The sequence below is a fragment of the Typopeltis vanoorti genome, chromosome 9, assembly GCF_054136105.1.
Source record: "Typopeltis vanoorti isolate ZY-2024b chromosome 9, IOZ_Tvanoo_1.0, whole genome shotgun sequence".
Classification (NCBI taxonomy): Eukaryota; Metazoa; Arthropoda; class Arachnida; order Uropygi; family Thelyphonidae; genus Typopeltis; species Typopeltis vanoorti.
The window spans coordinates 61,421,613-61,441,855 of record NC_143557.1 but is presented as its reverse complement, the minus strand read 5'-3'; the positions used below and the strand labels follow the sequence as shown (position 1 = coordinate 61,441,855).

At 34.3% G+C, this 20,243-nt stretch overlaps 1 protein-coding gene across 4 annotated transcripts in view; it reads right to left on the bottom strand.

Annotated features, from left to right (window-relative positions):
• The window catches only part of Prp4k (Pre-mRNA processing factor 4 kinase), a 526,475-nt gene that overhangs the window by 242,750 nt on the left and 263,482 nt on the right, over positions 1-20,243 (bottom strand). For all 4 annotated transcript variants that reach the window (XR_016548872.1, XR_016548870.1, XR_016548871.1 and 1 more), the window contains exon 14: positions 716-954. Coding sequence is in view for 1 of the 4 variants with exons in the window: in XM_090398529.1 (XP_090254655.1) it covers positions 716-954 (239 nt within the window). In the remaining 3 variants the exon portion in view is untranslated. The remainder of the gene's footprint in view (positions 1-715; positions 955-20,243) is intronic.

The following is a 20,243-nucleotide window of genomic DNA, read 5'->3' as shown; positions in this document are numbered from 1 at the left end:
GAAGAGCAAACAAGATGGGAGAGGGGGGGGGTTGCTGTTAGTGATACTGAATAATTAGAGTCCAGCTAAGGTAGAAAGCTATGATTGCAATACTAGTAGCAATTTTTCACATGGCAGTGAGTTTGAAGCAATCTCAAAAATACACAGTAAGGTGTTGCTAGATCTAGTGGACTATTAGTGATGACAAAATGCATTACCAAATAAACATGATGGGTGCAAAACGATTAATCATCATGAGTGTCTTTAGTTATATGACATTAATTGGGTAGTGGTCAAATCTCATGAGAAGAATGAAAATGAATTTACTGACCTGTTGCAAATAAACTTCCTGAAGTAGCACATGACAGAAGGAACTGAGGGTTAAAGAATGTTATCCTGATTATAGTGTTAGAGGTGTTTCTGTTTAAGACATAGCTATTCTGCCTGCAGTTGGTGATAATGATCATGCAGCACCCACTTAGCAAGTGGCTAAGTTTATGAATGTTCCAATCAGAAAAGGTTACATGCTGAACTACAAAGCAAGAAATTATGCCCAACTGAGGAGTGTACCAGGTTCTGTCCCACAGAAACTCACAAGGTTTCTCTTAATAATAATAATAACAAGAGTAATTAATTATGTGGTCTACCACAGAACTCTCATGAATACTTAATGCATTAGGAAAAAGGTTTATTTGAATAATATACAGAGTATATATTCTTAAAAAATATTGCTTACTCTTTCTGTAACTTTATCAACCTCATGTGATAAAAAGTTGCAATTACTATCAAAATGTTGCTCTCTAAAACCTCCTTTTCGTATAAGTCTGTTGGGAAATTTTCCTTTCAGGTCCATAAAATATTTTAACATTTGATTATTTGATTTTCCAGGAAACATGATTTTTCCAGTATACAGTTCGTAAAGTGTACAGCCAACACTCCACATATCAATGCCAAAGTCATAACCCAAGCCAAGAACTGCAAGAAGAAATAATGTATAAAATTACTACACACAAGTGGTAGTAAACAAAATATGTGCTGTCATGCAAAAGAAACATTATACTACCAACATTACAAAACATCAGTATCATAAGCTACTACTTAAGAAGTGAAATGAATATCATAATTGCAAAAGGCAGCAGTTTTTAGATGAATAATACAATTGATTAGTTTGAATTTAAATCTACTTTAATATTTATCAGTTTTTCTCTTTCATAATAATTTTAAGGAGAAAGCTAAAGTAGTGTAGATATCTTGATTATCTGCTGTGAATGCAACTTTTTTCTTTTTCTTTTGTTCACAATCTGGTTTTAATGAAGACTGTTAAAGGTTTTCAATGGGGAAGTTTAGGAAAGTGGTTTTCCATTTAATTGTCTGCAACTGTCTCTGAACAGTGGTCACAGATATATAAAACCACAAAGCACCATATGCCTTCTGTTGCTCAATCACAACTGCACTTATACATTGTTTGTTGCCAAGGATGAAGTTATGACGACTTCTGCAGATGATACGTTCAGAGATATTATTCTTGAGCATATAAATTTCACTATAGTGAAACAATAAAATGTTTTACAATATCAAGACCATTTATGATAACCTGATATTATGTTATACCAGGAAAACTAACCAGTGCTGTTAGTATCTTTCATCACTTTTTTTTTTCCACGTAAAGTGTACACGATTTTAATATTTTAATTATTTTAATTAAAATAATGTAATTATTTTAATATTAAAAATAATAATTTTTTTAAATTATTTTTAATTATAAAAATAATTTTTAAAAAATTTAATTATTTTTATAATTAAATATTGGTTGCCAGGAGACAAAGGAGGGAGGGCCACCCACAACTATAAGGCTATCATTTAATTTTTATAAGAAATAAATAAAATTTTGTAACCTAAAAATTACATATAAAAATTATATGTAATTTTTAGGTTACATATATAATTCTGCATCCAATTCATCATTTTATAATTTTTAAACTACACTGCATCAAAGAAAACTAAAGCCTCACTAATTCGGCAAACTGCTGATCCTAGCCTGACTTCCGTTGAATCAGATAAATAAAAACATACAGGATAATATAAAATAAAAAAATAAATAACTTACATCAACAGCCAAATAGCTGAAGAATATTCTCACTTTAAAAGTAAAGTAATTCCTCGACTTACGTCTGGGTTCTGTTCCATCTGGTAGGACGTAAGTCGAGTCGGACGTAAGTCAATACATTAAATCAACAAAGTTACAGGGGTTAGGGACTTAACCATAACAAGTATATTGTCATTTTAATTTTTAAACCTTATTATAAAACTGTACTGTGTGTTACTGCCACTATAAAACAGGAGAATAATCACCCAAAATCTTCCTCCACAATCACATCTTCATTACTTTCCTTGTGTGAACGATCAGGATGTGGCTCTTCTGGTCAGAGGCAGACTGGGTCAAAAATATTGGTTGCCAGGAGACAAAGGAGGGAGGGCCACCCACAACTATAAGGCTATCATTTAATTTTTATAAGAAATAAATAAAATTTTCTCACTTATGTATTTCAAAAAATACATAAGTGGGAAAAAGATAAAATTAAAATTTTTGCAAAATAAATGTATTTTTTTAGTAATTACAGTTTACATATATTGCACATATTACCGGTATAAAATAGATACTAAATGTAAATACAGATTATTATAATTGAATTTTAAAAATTTTTTAAAAATTTTAAATAAATGGTAGATATTTTTAAATAGTTTGCTTGTACTGAACATTTTACACATTAACAGGTAGTTCAAAAGTATATTTCATGCAGTCCACTATATTAAGAGCAATCGTTTGACTTCACTAGATGATTGTACGAATCTGTCAATAACCGCTTCTGCATCCAATTCATCTAACAATTCCTTTTCAATGGATAGCAACATGTATGATTCCAAGATCTCCTCAGATGAATTTCTTAGCCTCGTCTTTATGATCCTTAGCTTTGAAAATGTCCTCTCACATTGGACTTGAGTAACTGATCCCGTGCAGATGACTTTATAAATTTCGTAAAGGTTATCATATGACTTGTCATGAAGTCTGTTGGATGCCCAGAATTTTTAGTACACACGATGGGCAAGTGCTACAAATTTTATACTTGTTGCATCTGGAATTCATATTCCAGTTGCAACAAGTATCTTTTGCTTTGAACTTTGATCAAAGTTCAAAGCAAAAGAAAACAATTCCAATATTACATGATTTGCTGATTTGTGGAGACAGCTTAATAATACCTTCCAATGCTTCATCTTCAAGGCCTTTCTCTGTAATAGTTTTAAACTTTGCTAGGTCCAAGTAGGATAAATCTTTATACAACTTTTCGTTTGTACAAAGCGTGAATCTAGAGACTGGACAATGCAATCCATTAGGTTATCAGCTAGAGAATCTGAGGAATTTCCTTTCATCTGCCATTCTCTTCTTCCTCCTCTGCCTCTTATCTTGCAATGCTGTTTGCAAAGAATCAGTTTCCAATGTTTGATTTTCATCCATGTTCAACTGTGAAATCTTGTCATTACATTTATTTACAAATTCCATTGCCTTGTTGTAAACGTTATCAAATGTTCTTGTCTGTTCCTTCAACTTCGTTGTAGCTGAATCTATTAAACTCCATGCAGTAAACATATCTAAATCACTTGTCTGTAAATAACTTGATAACGGGGCTGTAGTTTCAAATATATACTAGTAAGTAAATGCTGTCAGTATTGTTTCAAACTTCAGAAGATTTTGAAGTAAAACATTTGCTTCTTGTTTTGTTTTTGCATCAAACTTGTCTGAATCTTGTATCATTGATAAGCATGTCAATAGATTTACAAAAGTACTGACAGCGGCATCATCAAAACGTCCAAATATAGTCGTTGCTGCATTAGATTTTCCTGACCATCTTGTCTCACCAATTAGCTTTAATCGTGTCATTTTTTCTTGTCCTAGATGTTTTCCAACAACTTCTATCCATACAGCCATTCTTGTGTATGTTTTCACAAAAGTTGCTAAATTCTGGAGCAAATTGAAAAAAGAAACTGCAAGCATGCCACATTTTGTTGTTTCAGTTATCACCAGATTCAAGACATGGGCATATCACCATATATGAACATGTTGATCAGCCACATCAATAATTTTACTTTGCAAACCATTATACTCGCCATGGTAGCTTGCAGCTCCATCTGTACTGTCAGATAAACATTTTTTGGGATAAATTTTAGGATGCTGTAATGTTTCAGTCAATAGATTGATAAGTCCCTGTCCTGCACCATCATTACTTGACACAACTGAAAGTATTTGCTCACAGATAACACCTTTAGGCACATACCGAATAATAATGCTAAACTGATTGATGGATGAATTATTTTATGTTGAATCAACTTGAATAGAATAATATTTTGCTTGAGAAACTTCATGACTAATTATTTCTTTTATCACAGTCTACAGTCTTCCAGTGGCATAGCTGGAGGAGAGTGGGAGGGAGTCTGCCCCAGCAGCGCTTTCAACCTTTTTGAACTTTTGCAATTAATTCTAAAATACAGTCTCGAGAACTCGGTTCCAAATATTGTAATACTACCGCGAATTTTCCTCACAATTGCTATAAGTGTTGCTAGTTGTGAGAAGAGTTTTTCTAAATTAAAATTGATTAAGAATAACCTACATTATTATGAAACCATTCATGTAACTTGAATGGACCTAAGTCGAGGGATGACTGTACTTGAATTTCATAATCAGCAGTTCTAGTTTTGAAAAGGAATGGCTTAATGATAATTTCTCATTCACAATGGCATCTACAATCTTGTTATAGTACCTGTAATCTTCATATTCTCAATCATCAATGAGAATTACTTGATTCTTTGAGTAATAAAGTTGAAAAATGCTGTGACATCCAAGGCATCATTTTTCAAACATTTGGTAGTGAGCTGGGTGCCCTACAATCACTGTTTGATCTGTTACTAGGTTATAAAACATGTATGATAGACATAGTATTATAAAACAGTTAACATATATAAGAGAAATTCCAATTTAATATCAACTCCTATATATTTTTGTCACTGTAACATGAGCATCAGTCAGGGAAAATGCAAAAGACCAGTTAAAACATTCTAATTGTAAAACACAAGAATTGTCATGTATCATGAATATACTTTCTCATGTCTTGGTCATTTGGTTCCCTGGAACTTTAACAGTGCTTTCGCCTGTTAATTCAGATGTGAATGAGACACACGGAAATATACTCATGCTATATGACTCATTTTTGTGTTTTTACAGTTTGAATGTTGTAACCAATCTTTTGCATTCTCCATGAATGATTTTCATATTACAGCGAGTGAAATATGTTAAAGTTATTCATCAACCATAATGACAGTCGGTGTGGGTAATGTATGGCCTCCCTTGATGAATCTGATTCTCTGGAAGTCTATGATGATGATGATAATAATAGTAGTAGTAGCAGACTCCATAATTTTTTTTCATAATGCTGAAATCATACAATTGAGGGAATGGTTTCAAATGTTTTTTTAAAATATTAAACTTTTTCCTCTTGCTATATATATATAAAAGTTTGGATGATGCAAATTTATATGTATATTACATAAATTTAAAATAGAACAATCATTTGTCTCTCTCTCTCTACATAAATTTTGTTTGACACAACAAGCAAGCATGACATGTTGATAACAACAGTAGATTACTCTTTTACTAGCAAAGTATATATACTACTTGTTTCAAGCATTCTGATCAAGGAAGGACTTTTTAGTAACTAATGCATAAATACCTATCGTATTTCTCTTTGAGTACATTAACAGAAGATGCACTTACAACATCCAATGATAGTTATCACTGAATGTTGTAAGGGTATCTTCTGTTAATGTATTCCACAAACTCAACACAAGGCATGAGGAGTACCTAGACCTCACTTGCTTCCAAACCACATCCTTAGTCAGTCTTCAGGGTTGACCCAACCTCCACAAGTTCTACCACCACCAGTCATAAGCTAAAAAATCTCACATATCTATACTGTAAGATCCCTTTTACTAACATCATCTTTCTTTTAATCCACTGATGGAAGAATGCCTCTCCATGCTTCTTCCATTTTAGCCGATATTGTGCATCTCACCATCATAAGCATCCGTAACATCTCGTTATCTCATCATACCATTGGCTCACCTGGTTTCAATAACCAGTTCTTGATGTCCACATTCTGTTGTTCTCTTTGTCCATCTGTTATCAAACATTCTCATTACATGTCCTGCCCTGCACCATTTGTTGCCTTTTATTATAAATGAAATGCCTATTACCTTCATTTGCTTCCTTATTCAAGTATTATTCTTTTTATCTAACTGGGTTATTCTCAAAATGACTCTTTCAATGTTTTTTTTTTTGTGTTGTTTTCAGTTTCTCTAGGTATTTTTAGTCAGACTCCAGATTTTGCTACCATAGATTATTGTTGAGTGTACAAACTTATTGTAGCTTTTTTTTTTTAGGTAGTTTGGTAAATTACTTTATAAAGAGACAATATCTGTTTCTGATGGTTAAAAATTTTTCATCCTGCTGTTATTCTAGCTGAAATTTCATTATCAAGATTATGGTTGTTTGTGATGATTTGTCCTATATTTGTATGAAATCACTATTTCAATCTGTTGTTATATTGATTTGTTTTCATTCTGTATTTTCACTATACATTATTTCTGACTTATCCATATTTATTTGTAAGTCTTCATTTAATTCAATAATCATACGTTCTAGTTCTTTTGGTGATGTTGCTATTAGAATGACATCATCAGAGAATCGTAGACTGCTTAAGTACTCTCTATCAATATTCAAATTCTTTTTCTCCTAGTTCAATTTTCTCACAGCATACCAAGCATTGTAGCAAATAATTTTGCTGTGATAGAGTCTCCCTGTGTAACTCCTCTTTTTATTTCTATTTCCTTTCTTTTCCATTTAAATTTATTACCGCTGAACTCCTCTCATATATATTAGTTAATATGTTAAGATAAATATCATCTATTCTTATATGTTTCAAAGCTTCAAGCATTTTACATTGGAATATAGAGTCAAAGGCTTTTTTTCATAATCTATGAAAGCCAAAGAAACTGGTATATTGTATTCTTTTGATTTTTTCCATTACTTGATTAAAAGCTTGTAAATGATCTAAATTTGAGAAGGATTTTCTGAAATCTGCCTGTTTTTTTTGGTTGGCGAAAGAAAATTTAATATATTGTTTGATGACAGTTTATTTAACGGCATTAATTCAAAACACAAAATATAAGAAAATAATTATTTAACTTATTTGCTAATATTTTGCTGGTATTATATATAGCATCTTCAGAGTACAAACGCAGTTTGTAGCAGTACACGAAACCACAACAATTTGGTATAACAGTGGGACTAGTTTAAACAATTGTAACATGTATCACTGGATAAAGAGAGAAAACAAAGCAAGTATTAATTTGATCTTAAAATGACTGTCTTCTAGATTTTTGGTAAATTGATACATCCATATTTTAGAGGTTTGGAGAATGTTTTAAAGCTGCTACTGCTCATTCCAAAAACAATCTCTCTGACTTATGACTTCTATGTAGCATTATAGTTTTCTTCCATCTGATGCTGTGTGAAGGGGTATCTAAAGAGTGGCCTGCTAATCCAAACCTGTCATAACGATACTGGTGAGTTTGCTTTTTATATTCTCTAAGGTGGTGTCAACAGTTTATCCTGTCTATCTATAGTAAGCCAGGTCACAAGCACTTCATATACTCCTGGATGTGATACAGGAGTGAGTTTGTCCTCAGGTAAGCAGATGAGAGTTGTCAATTTGACATAAAGTTTAAATGTGGTTGTGGAGCTGATATTTATTAAGCACTCTAGATATCTTTTGGATGTGCCCTGAATGTATGGGATGGTAACAGTTTTGCTGTGGTCTTGTGTATTAGGTAATGGAGAGGATTTCCAGGGAGCATTTAGTATTTTTTCTATTCTTTGGGGATTATAGCCATTTTATAAAAAAATGTGACACAAGTGAATGAGTTTAGTAGTAAGAGCACAGTCAGTGGAACAGATAGCTCTGGCTCTGTGAGTAGTGTTTTTAGGATATCAAATTTCTGAGCTTTTTTTGAGTCTAAAGATGGTCTAATCAGCCATCTCTAGACTCACCATTGTTGTAACAGGTTTCCTTGCTGCCGATTAAAAAAAGTAAATCATATTTCATAAGAAATTATATTCTTATTTTTTTTTTATCTTTTCTGCAAGCATAAGCAAACAAAAGCTTGCATAAATTATCTTCATAACTAGACTGCCTGTATATTGAGGCAGTCTACTTCTCATCTGATTGTCCCAGTATTTCACAATGTACAGCACACTTCTTTTCAGATGTGTACATTGCTATGTGAACTCAGCAAATTTAATCTTCACAACTGGCAAAAATGAGGTCTATCAGCAAATGATGGATATCATGCCCAGCAGGAGAAGAAATGGGGCTTCTCAGGTCGTTAACCTACAAAACCCCCATATGGACTATGAGGAATGGATCCCAAGTATTGAGGAAAATAGGAATAAAATAAGACGTCCAGGAGAGAATGGGATAGAAACTATACGTGTGGCAACTTGGAATAGGAACAATGTTGAGAGCTGGTAAATTAGAGAACTTGAAGAAAGAAAGGGAGAGGAATAAATTGGATGTGGTTGGTCTAAGTGAAGTATGATGGGAAGATATAGGAGATTTTGAAAGTAATGATTATAGAATTATATATTCCTGTATAACATAGGGGAAAAAATGGAGTAGCTTTTGTGTTGAATGAAAAGGTTAAAAATTCAGTAGAAAAGCAATATATAAAAGTGACAAGGTGATTATGATTAAACTGAAAGCAAAGCCTGTGGACATAATGATTATACAGATATATATGCCCACAAGTGACCACAATGAAAATGAAGTAGAAGAGATATATAATCAAATAAAGGTGTACCATCTGGATGGGAGACTAGAATGCAGTGGTAGGGGAAAAGGTAGAGAAGGGAATAACAGGAAGATATGGCCTTGGAAAAAGGAATGAGAGAAGCAAAAGACTTATAGAGTTTTGTAAAAGACACAAACTAATCATTGGTAATACTTGGTTTAAACTCCCAAAGAGAAGAAGATATCGAAAAATACCAGAGTGATTATATGTTAATACAAAACAGGTATAGAAACAGTGTAAAAAGGATATCAACATATCCAGGAGCTGATATTGACTCAGACATAATTAACTTGTTATGGAATTAAGAATACATTTAAAAAAATAAACAAAGGTAAAAGCAAGAAAAAGTGGACCCTAGAAAAACTGGAGAATAAAATAAGAAACAAAGATGATATATCTGAAGAGATTATTGATGTTAATGCAAAATGGAATCAACTAAAAAACTTGATATGTGAAATAGCTGTTGAAGAGAAAAGAATTAAGAAGCCATGGATTACAAATGAAATTAAAAGAAAAATGGAGGAAAGAAGAAGATGAAAAAATGTCAACACTGAAGAGGGAAGAAGAAAATACAAAGCATTAAATAATGAACTGAGAAGAGAAACTGATAAAGCAAGGAAGGAATGGTTAAAAGCAGAATGTAAAGAAATTGAAGAAATGGATAAAGGGGTGCAATATTATAAAATGTTTGAAAAAGCATCTTACAAATATTAAAAAGAGCATAAGAAATCTGCCATTAGAAGATAAGCAAGGAAAATTAATCTATGATATTGAAAACATGATATAATGGGCACAAGAGGATATCAAGAGATGAAGGAAGAAACAAGACAGAGGAAATTGGAGGAAGGGAATCTGCTGAGATATATACCATTGGATCTGTCAAGAGACAGAACACTAATGATGATGATGATATTGCTATGTATCATGGGAAGAGAGAAAGATAATTCCATTACACAAGATTAGTGCAAAGACTGATGAAACACATTGCAGACTAGCGAGTATCCTTGGTGTATGGTCATCACAGTTGGGAAAGGCTGGTTGTCATATCCAAAAATGGACATATAGCACTATAATCTTCTAGAGAACAACATGGTTTTGTTAAGAGTAGATCTTGCTTTAGCCATCTATTCACATTCTTTAACAGAATGACAGCAGAATTAGATAAGGAATAAAAAACTAGACTATCTGTATATTGAGGCAGTCAACTTCACATTCAATTGTCCCAATGTAAAGCACACTTCTTTTCATATGTGTATATTGCTATGCATCATGGGATGAGTCACTATCCAGATTGGTTTTGACCTTTATTTTCAAAGAATTGGAAGAAAGCAAGATAATTCCATTATACAAGATTAGTTCAAAGACTGATGAAACACACTGCAGACTAGCGAGTATCTTTGGTGTATGGTCATCATGGTTGGGAAAGGTTGGTTGTCATATCCAAAAATGGGCATATAGCACTATGATCTTCTAGAGAACAACATGGTTTTATTAAGAGTAGTTCTTGCTTTAGCAATTTATTCACATTCTTTAATAGAATGACAGCAGAATTACATAAGAACTGGATATACCATGATTGGGTTGGTCCCAAAGGGGATGGGGAAGGAAGGGAAAATAACTCCACTGCTTAAAGGAGGTTCCAAGACTGAGATAGCAAATTATCGACTGATCACCATCTCAGGAGCGATGGTTAAGGTCCTGGAGAAGATGGTTAAGAGGATAATCGAGAAATGGGCAAATAGAAATGGGATATTATATGAGAGGCAACATTGTTTTATGAAGGGTAAGTCATGCATCAGCAACTTGCACACCTTTTATGATACAGTAACAGATGATGCATGACCTACGCTTCACAAAACCATGTGCCCTCTCATATAATATCCTATTTCTGTTTGCCTATTTCTCGACATTATGGTGATACTGCTGGACTTTGCAAAAGCTTCTGATGGGGTACTGCATGGAATTCTGATAAATAAATAGCAGATGGGGATGGATATAAAGTTGAAATGGATAAGATGGTAGTTGATGGAGAGATACCAGATAGTAGTTTATTTTATTCAGCAGTCAAGTCCAGTATAAGGCTTGTGATTTGATTTTCCCTTTCAGTTGTTTCCGACTGTAGGTGAGTTTGTAGACATTGCCCACAAAGTATTCCTGGTGAGATTTTTACAGGGTAGTTCACCATTGCTTTCCAAAATTCCCCAATTTTATCTGGGCTCGGGACCAACATATGGCTAGGATGTATTCGTGACTGTAATCCATGTGTGTTCACAGGGCCGATTTGCCTGTTCTGGGGAACGAAAAACCTGAGTTTCTGGGTGAAAAAAAAAAAACCCTACCTCTGTGAGACCAGCTAACTCACCTTTAGTCAAAAGAGACCAGATAAAGGTTCTTTGCATCACTGATGAGAATTCAACCCAGGTCTTTCTCACCAAAGGGCTTTGACTATACTGACCGAGTTACAGAGGCTCTGAGAAGGCTTGTGACTAGTGGCATATTGCAAAGGCTCAGTACATGGGCCACTACTATTTAATTTGTACATTAACGATTGATCTGAGAGGAACTATCCAGTTATGTGCCAATGATGAGTAGAGCAATAGTCAATAAAGACAATGTTAAAAGTTCGCAGGATGACTTAAATAGACTGGCAGTATAGGCAAAGGAGAATAGATGTCAGTTTAATGTGGCAAAGTATTAAGGGTATGCATTTTGAGATGAAAAGATTACCAGCTGTGTACTATATTGAAGTAACTTACTCCAGGAAACTGATGAAGTCAGGGATTTGTGGGTGTTGGTGGATAGGGAGTTGAAGTTTTGAGAGTATGCTGCAAAAGTGGCTAAAACAGCTTACATAATTACTTGGTTACTAAAGAATACCCTGAAGATCAGAAACAAGCAGGTTATTCTACCTCTTTATGAGGCCATGGTAAGAGATCACTTGACTATTGTGCATAGATCTGGTCACCTGGGTTTCTCAGGGATGAGGATGACGATCAGAGGATCCAGAGGCGAGAGTGACCAAGAAGGTGGCAGGTCTATGGAATGCACCTTATGAGGAAAGGTTAAAGATTTGAAGGTTACAGAAATTGGTTGATAGTTTGAAAAGGGTAGATATGATTGCTGAAAGGTTTCTGCAGGATGAATACAGAGGAAATTTTACAGAACAGGTCTGCTGGTGGGAAAACTAGAAGACCTACTTGGAAATTGAGCAAGATGTGGTTAAAAGGATGTGAGGACTAGATTTTTTTGCTTGGAGAGATGTATAAGTGGAATAGGTCGCCAGACTTTGTGTAGGTTAGCCATGACTGAATGAGTTAAAAGTAGAGTATGATAGATATTGTGCAAATATTGGATAGTGTTTGTGTCTTCATTGATGAATCTATGGACTCTATGGAATTGCCTATGTAATAATAATAATAATAATAATACACAGTTATTTGCTGATGATGCTAAGTTGGGATAAATGATAAGGTAGATATCTATTATAAAATCTCTGCAGGTTGAATTAAAAAGATTATTTCTGTGGGCTGGACAGTTTAATGATTCTGTGTAAGAAGTTTTGTACTGAGGACATTGCAAACAGCATTACATTAACCACTTTGCGCAATATACTTAGGTACGCCCATAAGAACAAAAATAATTCCCCCAAATTTATTTCTATTGTTTCCTGATTTTAAGAATTTAAATGAAAATAGTCATATGGCCGTTTCCAATTATTTATTTTGTGTTTGGGTTATGAATTAAGATGGAAATTAAATTTTTATTGGAGAGGTTGATGTGTGGGTGGAATTTTATTTTGTTATATAGACAGAGTTGTTGGTTACTGTTGTTTCCTTGAGATTTGAAATTAAATGGAAGGATAAACATGATCTGACTATACTTTCAACAGTTCATTCATCTTCTAAGAACAAAGCTGTTGTCGTCCCCCATATTGCAGCTGATTATAATAACAAGAAATTATAATAAATATTACAAGACAGTGTTTTTCCATCTTTTGAATGCAGCTGTATGGAATTCATATATTTTATATGGAAAATCAGTCCTATCAAATGGAAAGACCTTGCTGGAAAATACATATCATTTATGAATATATGTGGTCATCCTGGAACCAGCCCAACTCCTTTTAGTCTTACTGCTCATCATTTTCCAAATGCTATTCCCTCACACAGTAAAGAAAACCAATCTAACAAGATTGTGCAAAGAAAAAAGATGTCATGAGGGGGTAGGGGAGTTTTTCTTAACCAGTCATGAAGGAATTATCACTTCTATAATAAAAATTACATTTATTTTATTTTATTTTTTGCTCAGTGGATTATTTTTTTTCATACACCCAAAATAACTTGGGAAGATTTCTTATAGAATTCATTTATAAATACATGAATAAATATATAAAATAAATAAAATTTACTAACAAAAATTTGTTTTCCTAAATAAACACCATGAGAGCACAGTAAAAAAAAAAACATTCGGTATTTTATGATCAATTTTTTCCTTAGAAAATTAGGTAAGAGGCTAATGGAAATTAGCTGCAAGTGCCTCATTGGCCTGCTGCTTAGCATATCTACTTTCCAAACAGAAGATTGTGGTTTGGACTCCAACCAAGGACATGTATTTTTGAGATGTCTTTAGGTCAGAGATGAATTTCATTGCCTAGAGTGGGACCATTGACCACCTAGCATGAAAAGAGTTCCATGTTTGGTCTCTGCAGCAGTTTCTGAATTGTGTAAAAAATCAATTTAAAAAATGCAAAAGAAAAGAAAATTAAAAAACGGAACAGGATCGTTACCATACCTACAGTACTGATGCACAATCTTGTGTGAGTTTACAACATTTTTTAGGTGAGAGCCACATAAATAAAGATATATTGCTAGAGTGGTTAAGGCATCACATCAAATAACTGTAGAAATTGTAAGAAGAAGAAGAAGAAAGGGAACTATTTTCCTACATAACAAGGCATTAAGAAGACCACATCTGGATTACTCTGCATAAATATGGTCACCTAAGATTCACAGAGATGGGAGAAAACATTTGAAAATGTTGAGTGTTAGTATGACAATGATTGGCCTTGGGAATTGTGCTTGTGCAGACAGATTGAGAAAATGTATTCTTCAAAATTTGAGGAGAGGAGATATGATAGAAGTATATATATATGTTAAAGATACCAAGCTATTTTAAACCTGGTTTTACTATATTTATTTATTTATGTTACTCCCACCCACACAAAGTTATTAACCTATTGTACATTTTGTACTGTTGGTACAAAATGTGTGTGTATATATATATATATATATATATTTTTTTTTTTTTAATTTATTTTTTGCACAGTCTGGAAAACCCTGCCCTATAAACCCTACATGGAACTTTTTCAAGCCTCCAATAAGCAGGGCAGTGGTCTCACATCAGGCAACAAAATTCATCTTTCACCTAAAGAAAATTACAAGCAACCCACAGTCAACCAGGCCATTCATATATACATAAACAGTTTACCTATGTATGGGGGGGGGGGGGGTCTGGACATATCCTAGTGAAAAGACATTGTTCTTTATTTGTTTTGTTATTTCAAACAAGCGTTTGACTCTGTTAACAGACACCTGAACATGTATAAGAAAAATTAATTCTGTCTTCTTATATATATCCTAAAAGAAAAAACAACAACAAATTATTACAATTTGATGAAACATGGGGGTTAAATGGTTTTAAGATATGTTCTTACTTGTGGTTATATCAGTTGCTTTAATATCACTTTTGTTCTAGATGTTTATCTGAACTTTCCAGACCTCTCTCTCTCTCTCTCTCTCTGTGTGTGTGTGTGTGTGTGTACATATATAATGTTGCAAATAAAAAAAGAGAAGAATTTCAAGTAAATTTAGAAAAATACATTAAAAAGATGAACTCAGTTTTGAATATTGAAAATGTGAACAGCTTAAAAAATAACATGATTTCTTATGAAATATAATTTACTTTTTTCTCGGCATCAAGGAAACCTGTTACAATTGTGGTCAGTCTGGAGATGGCTGATTAGGCCAATGTGTGATCCAAATGAATTTCAAGGATGATGATATGTTTGCAGAAGGTACCATTGATGGGCAAAAAGCAATTTCTCGTGTAACCCAGTTCTTGTTTTTTTATTATTCCCTTCTTGGCATGCAGTGCAGAACAGTTTAAAAATACCAAGACCCTTCAGACACTTTCTCCAATTTGACCAATCAAGAATCAGAACTTGATTGTCTAACTGTTTGTTGTTGTTTATCTTAGATTTCTTTATATTTAATTTAAAAGACACATTTTGTCCTTACCTGATTCTTGGTTGTTTCTCGGTTGAGTAAAGATGTTCTGTTTTGAGAGACAGGTATTGCATATGGGTAATGTGAACAATCCAGCAAAGTTATTAATGGATAATCACTGTCTCAATACTTATGCACCTAGCTTCAGTTAAAATGCTGATGTTACCATACCTATCTCTCTCTCTCTAGTGTATTCATAAGAATTAGTAAACAAGTATTTAGATTTAGGTGCTGGTTTACACTCATGATACAATTTAATGGAATAATTACAGCACAGAGAGAAATAATTAAACAGCAGGTTTAACCACCTTACCAGCCATTAAAGATCAAATACACATCCTCAAAAGCTTCATATCCATCATAAATTTCAATGTAATATCAATGGTATTACAATTTTAATATGCACTTCGCATCCATGGAAATGTGGATGTATATTACGTCCTGGCCGGTAGCGTGGTTAATTGTTTCAATATTTCATCTCTGTCACAGAGATGTCTTCAAGAATACAATGTTACAGTTGTAATAACACAGTAGAAACAATAAGTGGATAAAAATGAAATTAGGCTAAATTAGACTAAATGAAGACAATGAAGTCTTATGTGGGGCACCCTCAGATGTTGGGTTGGTTAGTTATTTTTGATTTTTATGCAAAGACATCCAAGATCATACTGTACCAGGACAAAGGTCAAACCTGTGGCCTCTTAGCTGGAGAGCAGATAGGCTAATATTTTGGCCAACCGAAGTTTAATACAACAATAATTATTAAGATCATGCTATTTCCTTAAATTTGCCACTGATTACAAAAGGATTCTTTCAGGTTTGCATTTATTGTGATGGAGAGTGGTAGTTTTCTTCCATCTGATTCTGCAAGGTATCCAGGGCACTATATGCTAGACTGCTGCTTTGCACAAACAAATGGATCAGTGAATGCCAGCTGATCACATTTGCTGACACACTGTCATGTAGCAGTATTAAAACAGAAACGAACTTTGGTGAATAACCAATTATTGATAGTATGTTGGAAGTTTTTCCACAGTCAGCCTAGTGGGTATGCGCTTCGCAGCCATATGCTTGGGAAAGGAGTGCCAGAGTTCAATTCCCGTCGCCAACATGAGGGACTTATGGATCTTTCTCAGACATAGCCAAGTTAAGTCAGTCTTGGGCATGGACAGCAGAGTTTTTCTTGGTTTATCTGGGGCTTTTCCTCCTGCAAGCAGGCAAACCAGCCCCGTGAACACAGGACATGCTAGGTCACCTTATCCTCGGGGCGGGTATGACTTAGAAGGGCTCAAGTTAGCCCTAAAACAGGCCAGAAGGCCTAATATGTAGAAGGGAGAAGAAGTTTTTCCACTTGGTTATACTATAAATTAAAGATGCCAAGAAATTATATTCTGGATTTAATCCTTTATTCAAGTGTAAGCAAACAAAATTTGCACCTAAAGTAACTTCAGGACTGGGCAACTCATATATAGAAGCTAATGCTTCATATCACTTGCCTTAGTATCCCATAATGCAAAGCACACATCCTTACAGACATGTATAATGCTATGCATTATTGAGGTCTCATCAATATAGGTGATAAGACCTCAATATAGGTCAAAACCAGTCTGGGTAATGACCCTTCCCATAATGCATTTTTTTTAAAAAAATCAGATCCCAACAAATTCAGATTAGTTTTGATGATTTATTTAAGCTAAGGTGCAATTTTTTAAAAATATTTTTTTAATTTTGTAAAGTAATTTAAGAACTTTTACTTTCTGCTTTAGTGGGATCCTCATCTACAAGCAGTTGAGCAGAATCATCATCTAAGAGGTTATGCAATTTTTAAAATTATATTCTGTTTAATTCATTTTGACAATAGCATTATCTTTATTACATTTTGGTTATAATTACTGTGTTGCTGTAGTATAACTTTTTTAAAGATATTATTTCTAGTGTCTGTGTAACACTGTAGAAATAACACTTGCATCCACAGCACTAGAACACCAGAAGGAAGACTGTTTTCAATTTCTAGATGAACTTTATCGAAGTCTTACTTTCTTTGGTAGGTTTATGAGTTAGTCTATCTCTGGAACAAGCGAGCAGTTTTTTTTCTGGAGACTTGGGTTTTTCATTTTTCATGCCATAAACTCAAGAAAATTGACTGTAGAATTCATTATTTCAGACAGTAATATATTGCATTAGGGACTGCAAGATGACAAGATTCCAATTAAAATCACTAACAGTCTTTGGCCAAAGGTGAAGACTAGCTACCCACTAGTTTTCAAAAGGTAGTTACTGCAAAATAGCTTTGCCTATTCCTTTTGTGGAATAAAAGGTGCAGATTAATGGGAGATATAGGCATTAGCAAGACTTGGCTAACAGCAGATGATGTAGTTACAGGGAAGACACAGAATGGGAGGGGGGTACTGCTGATGATAGCAGATGAATTGCAGCCAAAAAGAATAGGAGATAAGCAGGAGGATGGCTGTTCATTTGAAGCAATCTGGTGTGAGATTAAGACCAATAAGACAAAATATACATTTGGTTGTTTGCTATAGGCCAGGGAGTTCCACAGATGATCTGGAAGACATGCATCCCAAATTAGTACAATGAGTACAGGTCGAGTGATTAGGGCCTTCATAGAGATATTCATGGAGATATATACTGGAAGGAAGAAAGATCACATGGCAGAAAGGAAACTGAATTTATAGATCTGCTGAGAGATAATGACTCAAGGCAGCATGTGATGGAGGGGACTAGGGGTGGGAGTTTACTGGACCTGGTCATAGGATCAGAAGAGCTATCCGACAACATTGCCTCCAATTGGTGAAAGTGAATAGAATATTCCTCATGAGGAATATTCTATCAACAAGAGGTATTTGTGGAACTACAAGGCAGGTGATTATGACATGCTTAGGAAAAAAGTTTAAATCTGTACCATGGTACAAAACACTGCATGGTAAGGATGTTAGTAATGCAGAATATAGTTATGGGTCATCTAGAGCAGAGCTTCCCAAACTGTAGGCAGGGGCCCCTTTGGGGGCCGTGAAATAATGAACATGTTTTAAGACTAATAAGATGGATAATATCTATCTATATAAAAATATAACATAATCTGGCATGTCAAATGTGTATGTGAGATGCTGAAAATGTAAAATTTGCATTTGATTTTTGCAATATTCACTGTATATGTTTTGTATTGAATAAAAAATATATGTCTGTATTACAATTTTTTTTTAATGGGAGGCCATGAAATATTTTAATTTTTCCAAAGGGGGCCTTTACATCCATAAGTTTGGGAAGCAGTATTAAATTGTATTTCTAGGGTAAGGAGGGTTAATCGGGTAGGTGTTAGATGTATGAGTAATATCATTAAGCATGAGCTGCAGACGAAGAAAATGCTGTGGAGGGTATATAAAGAGAAAAGTGACCAGCAAACTCATGAACAGTACATGGCTCAGCCAAGAAAGCTGACCAGCTTGGCAAGGAAGGCAAAATCAGATTATGAGAAGAATTGAGTCAAGCAGGCCAAAGGAAATCCCAAGTGTTCTTTCATTATGTTGCAAGTAAGAGGAAGAATGACTATGGAAAATTAATCTTAATGACTGATGATGGTCACGAGGAGATAGAAGTGGATAAAATAGTTGAGTTACCGAGTGACCACTTTGCAAGCATATATCTTCCTAGTGAGGTTACTGCTTTACATGACAGACACTAATATGGGAACAGAAGTAGGTGAATTGGAGGTTCTTAAGATATTGCAGAATCTCCATGTAAATACAGCTGTGGGATTAGATGGCATATCAACTGGGTTTTGTGAGAATGTGCAAGGGGACTAGCAGTGCCTTTGACTAAGCTGTTTAAATCTCAGCTCTGGTAGAGTTCTAAGAGAGTGAAAAGAGGACAAAATTATTCCTATTCCTATTATTCTAATACTACAGTAACAAATTATAGACCAATCAGTATCTCAGGCATGGTGGTAAAAGTACTAGAAAAATTGATAAAAAAGAGAATTTAAAAAAGGGTAGATAAAAATATGATACTGTATGAGGGTCAACATGGCTTTGTGAAGGATGCCTTAGTAATTTACTAACTTTTTATAATAGAGTAAAAGCTGAGTTGGATAAAGGCTACACAATGATTTTTCAAAGGCATCTGACAGAATACTGCATGGAACACTGTTACACAAATTAGAACAAATAGGGATGGATATGACACTGGTTAAGTGGATAAGAGGGCAGCTGCTGGACATCAAAAAGTGGTATATGAAGGAACAGAATCAAGGTGAAAACAGATGACTAGTGTCGCAACATTGAACCACAAGGTTCAATGCTGGGACCATTGCTATTTAATTTGTACATAAATGATATAGGAAATAACCTGAAAGGAAATATTCAGTTGTTTGCTGATGATGCGAAATTAGGCAGAGTAATAGTTAATCAAGGCAATGTGGAGAGCTTGCAGGATGATTTAAATAGGCTGTCAGTATGAATAAAAGTTAATGAATGTGTCAGTTTAATGTCAAGAAATGTCAAGTTTTGGGATAAATAGATTACAAGCTGTGTATCACAATGATGGCACTGTACTCCAGGAAATAGATGAAGCTAGAGATTTAGGAGTGGTGGAAGACAGAGAGTTAAAGTTTAGAGGACATATTGCTAAGGAAGCCCATAAGATTACTTCACTACTGAAGAACACATTAACAAGTAGAGATAAGGAATTTGTAATTCCTTTTAATAAGGCCTTGATATGCCCACATCTGGATTACTGTGCTCAAGTCTGGTCCCTTGGGTTTCTTGAGGATGCGGAAGCAGTAGAGAGGATTCAGAGGCAAGTGACCAATATAGTGAGTGGCCTGTGAAATGTTCCCTATGAGAATAGATTGCAAGGTGTGTGGATTGCAGAAGTTGGTTGATAGAAGTAAAAGAGGGGATATGATAGATGCAGGGAAAATATTTCAGCAATTGGCTAGAGGGACCAGAACAAGGGGTCGTCCCTGGAAGTTGAATAAAGGTGTGGTCAGTAGGGGGTGCAAGGACT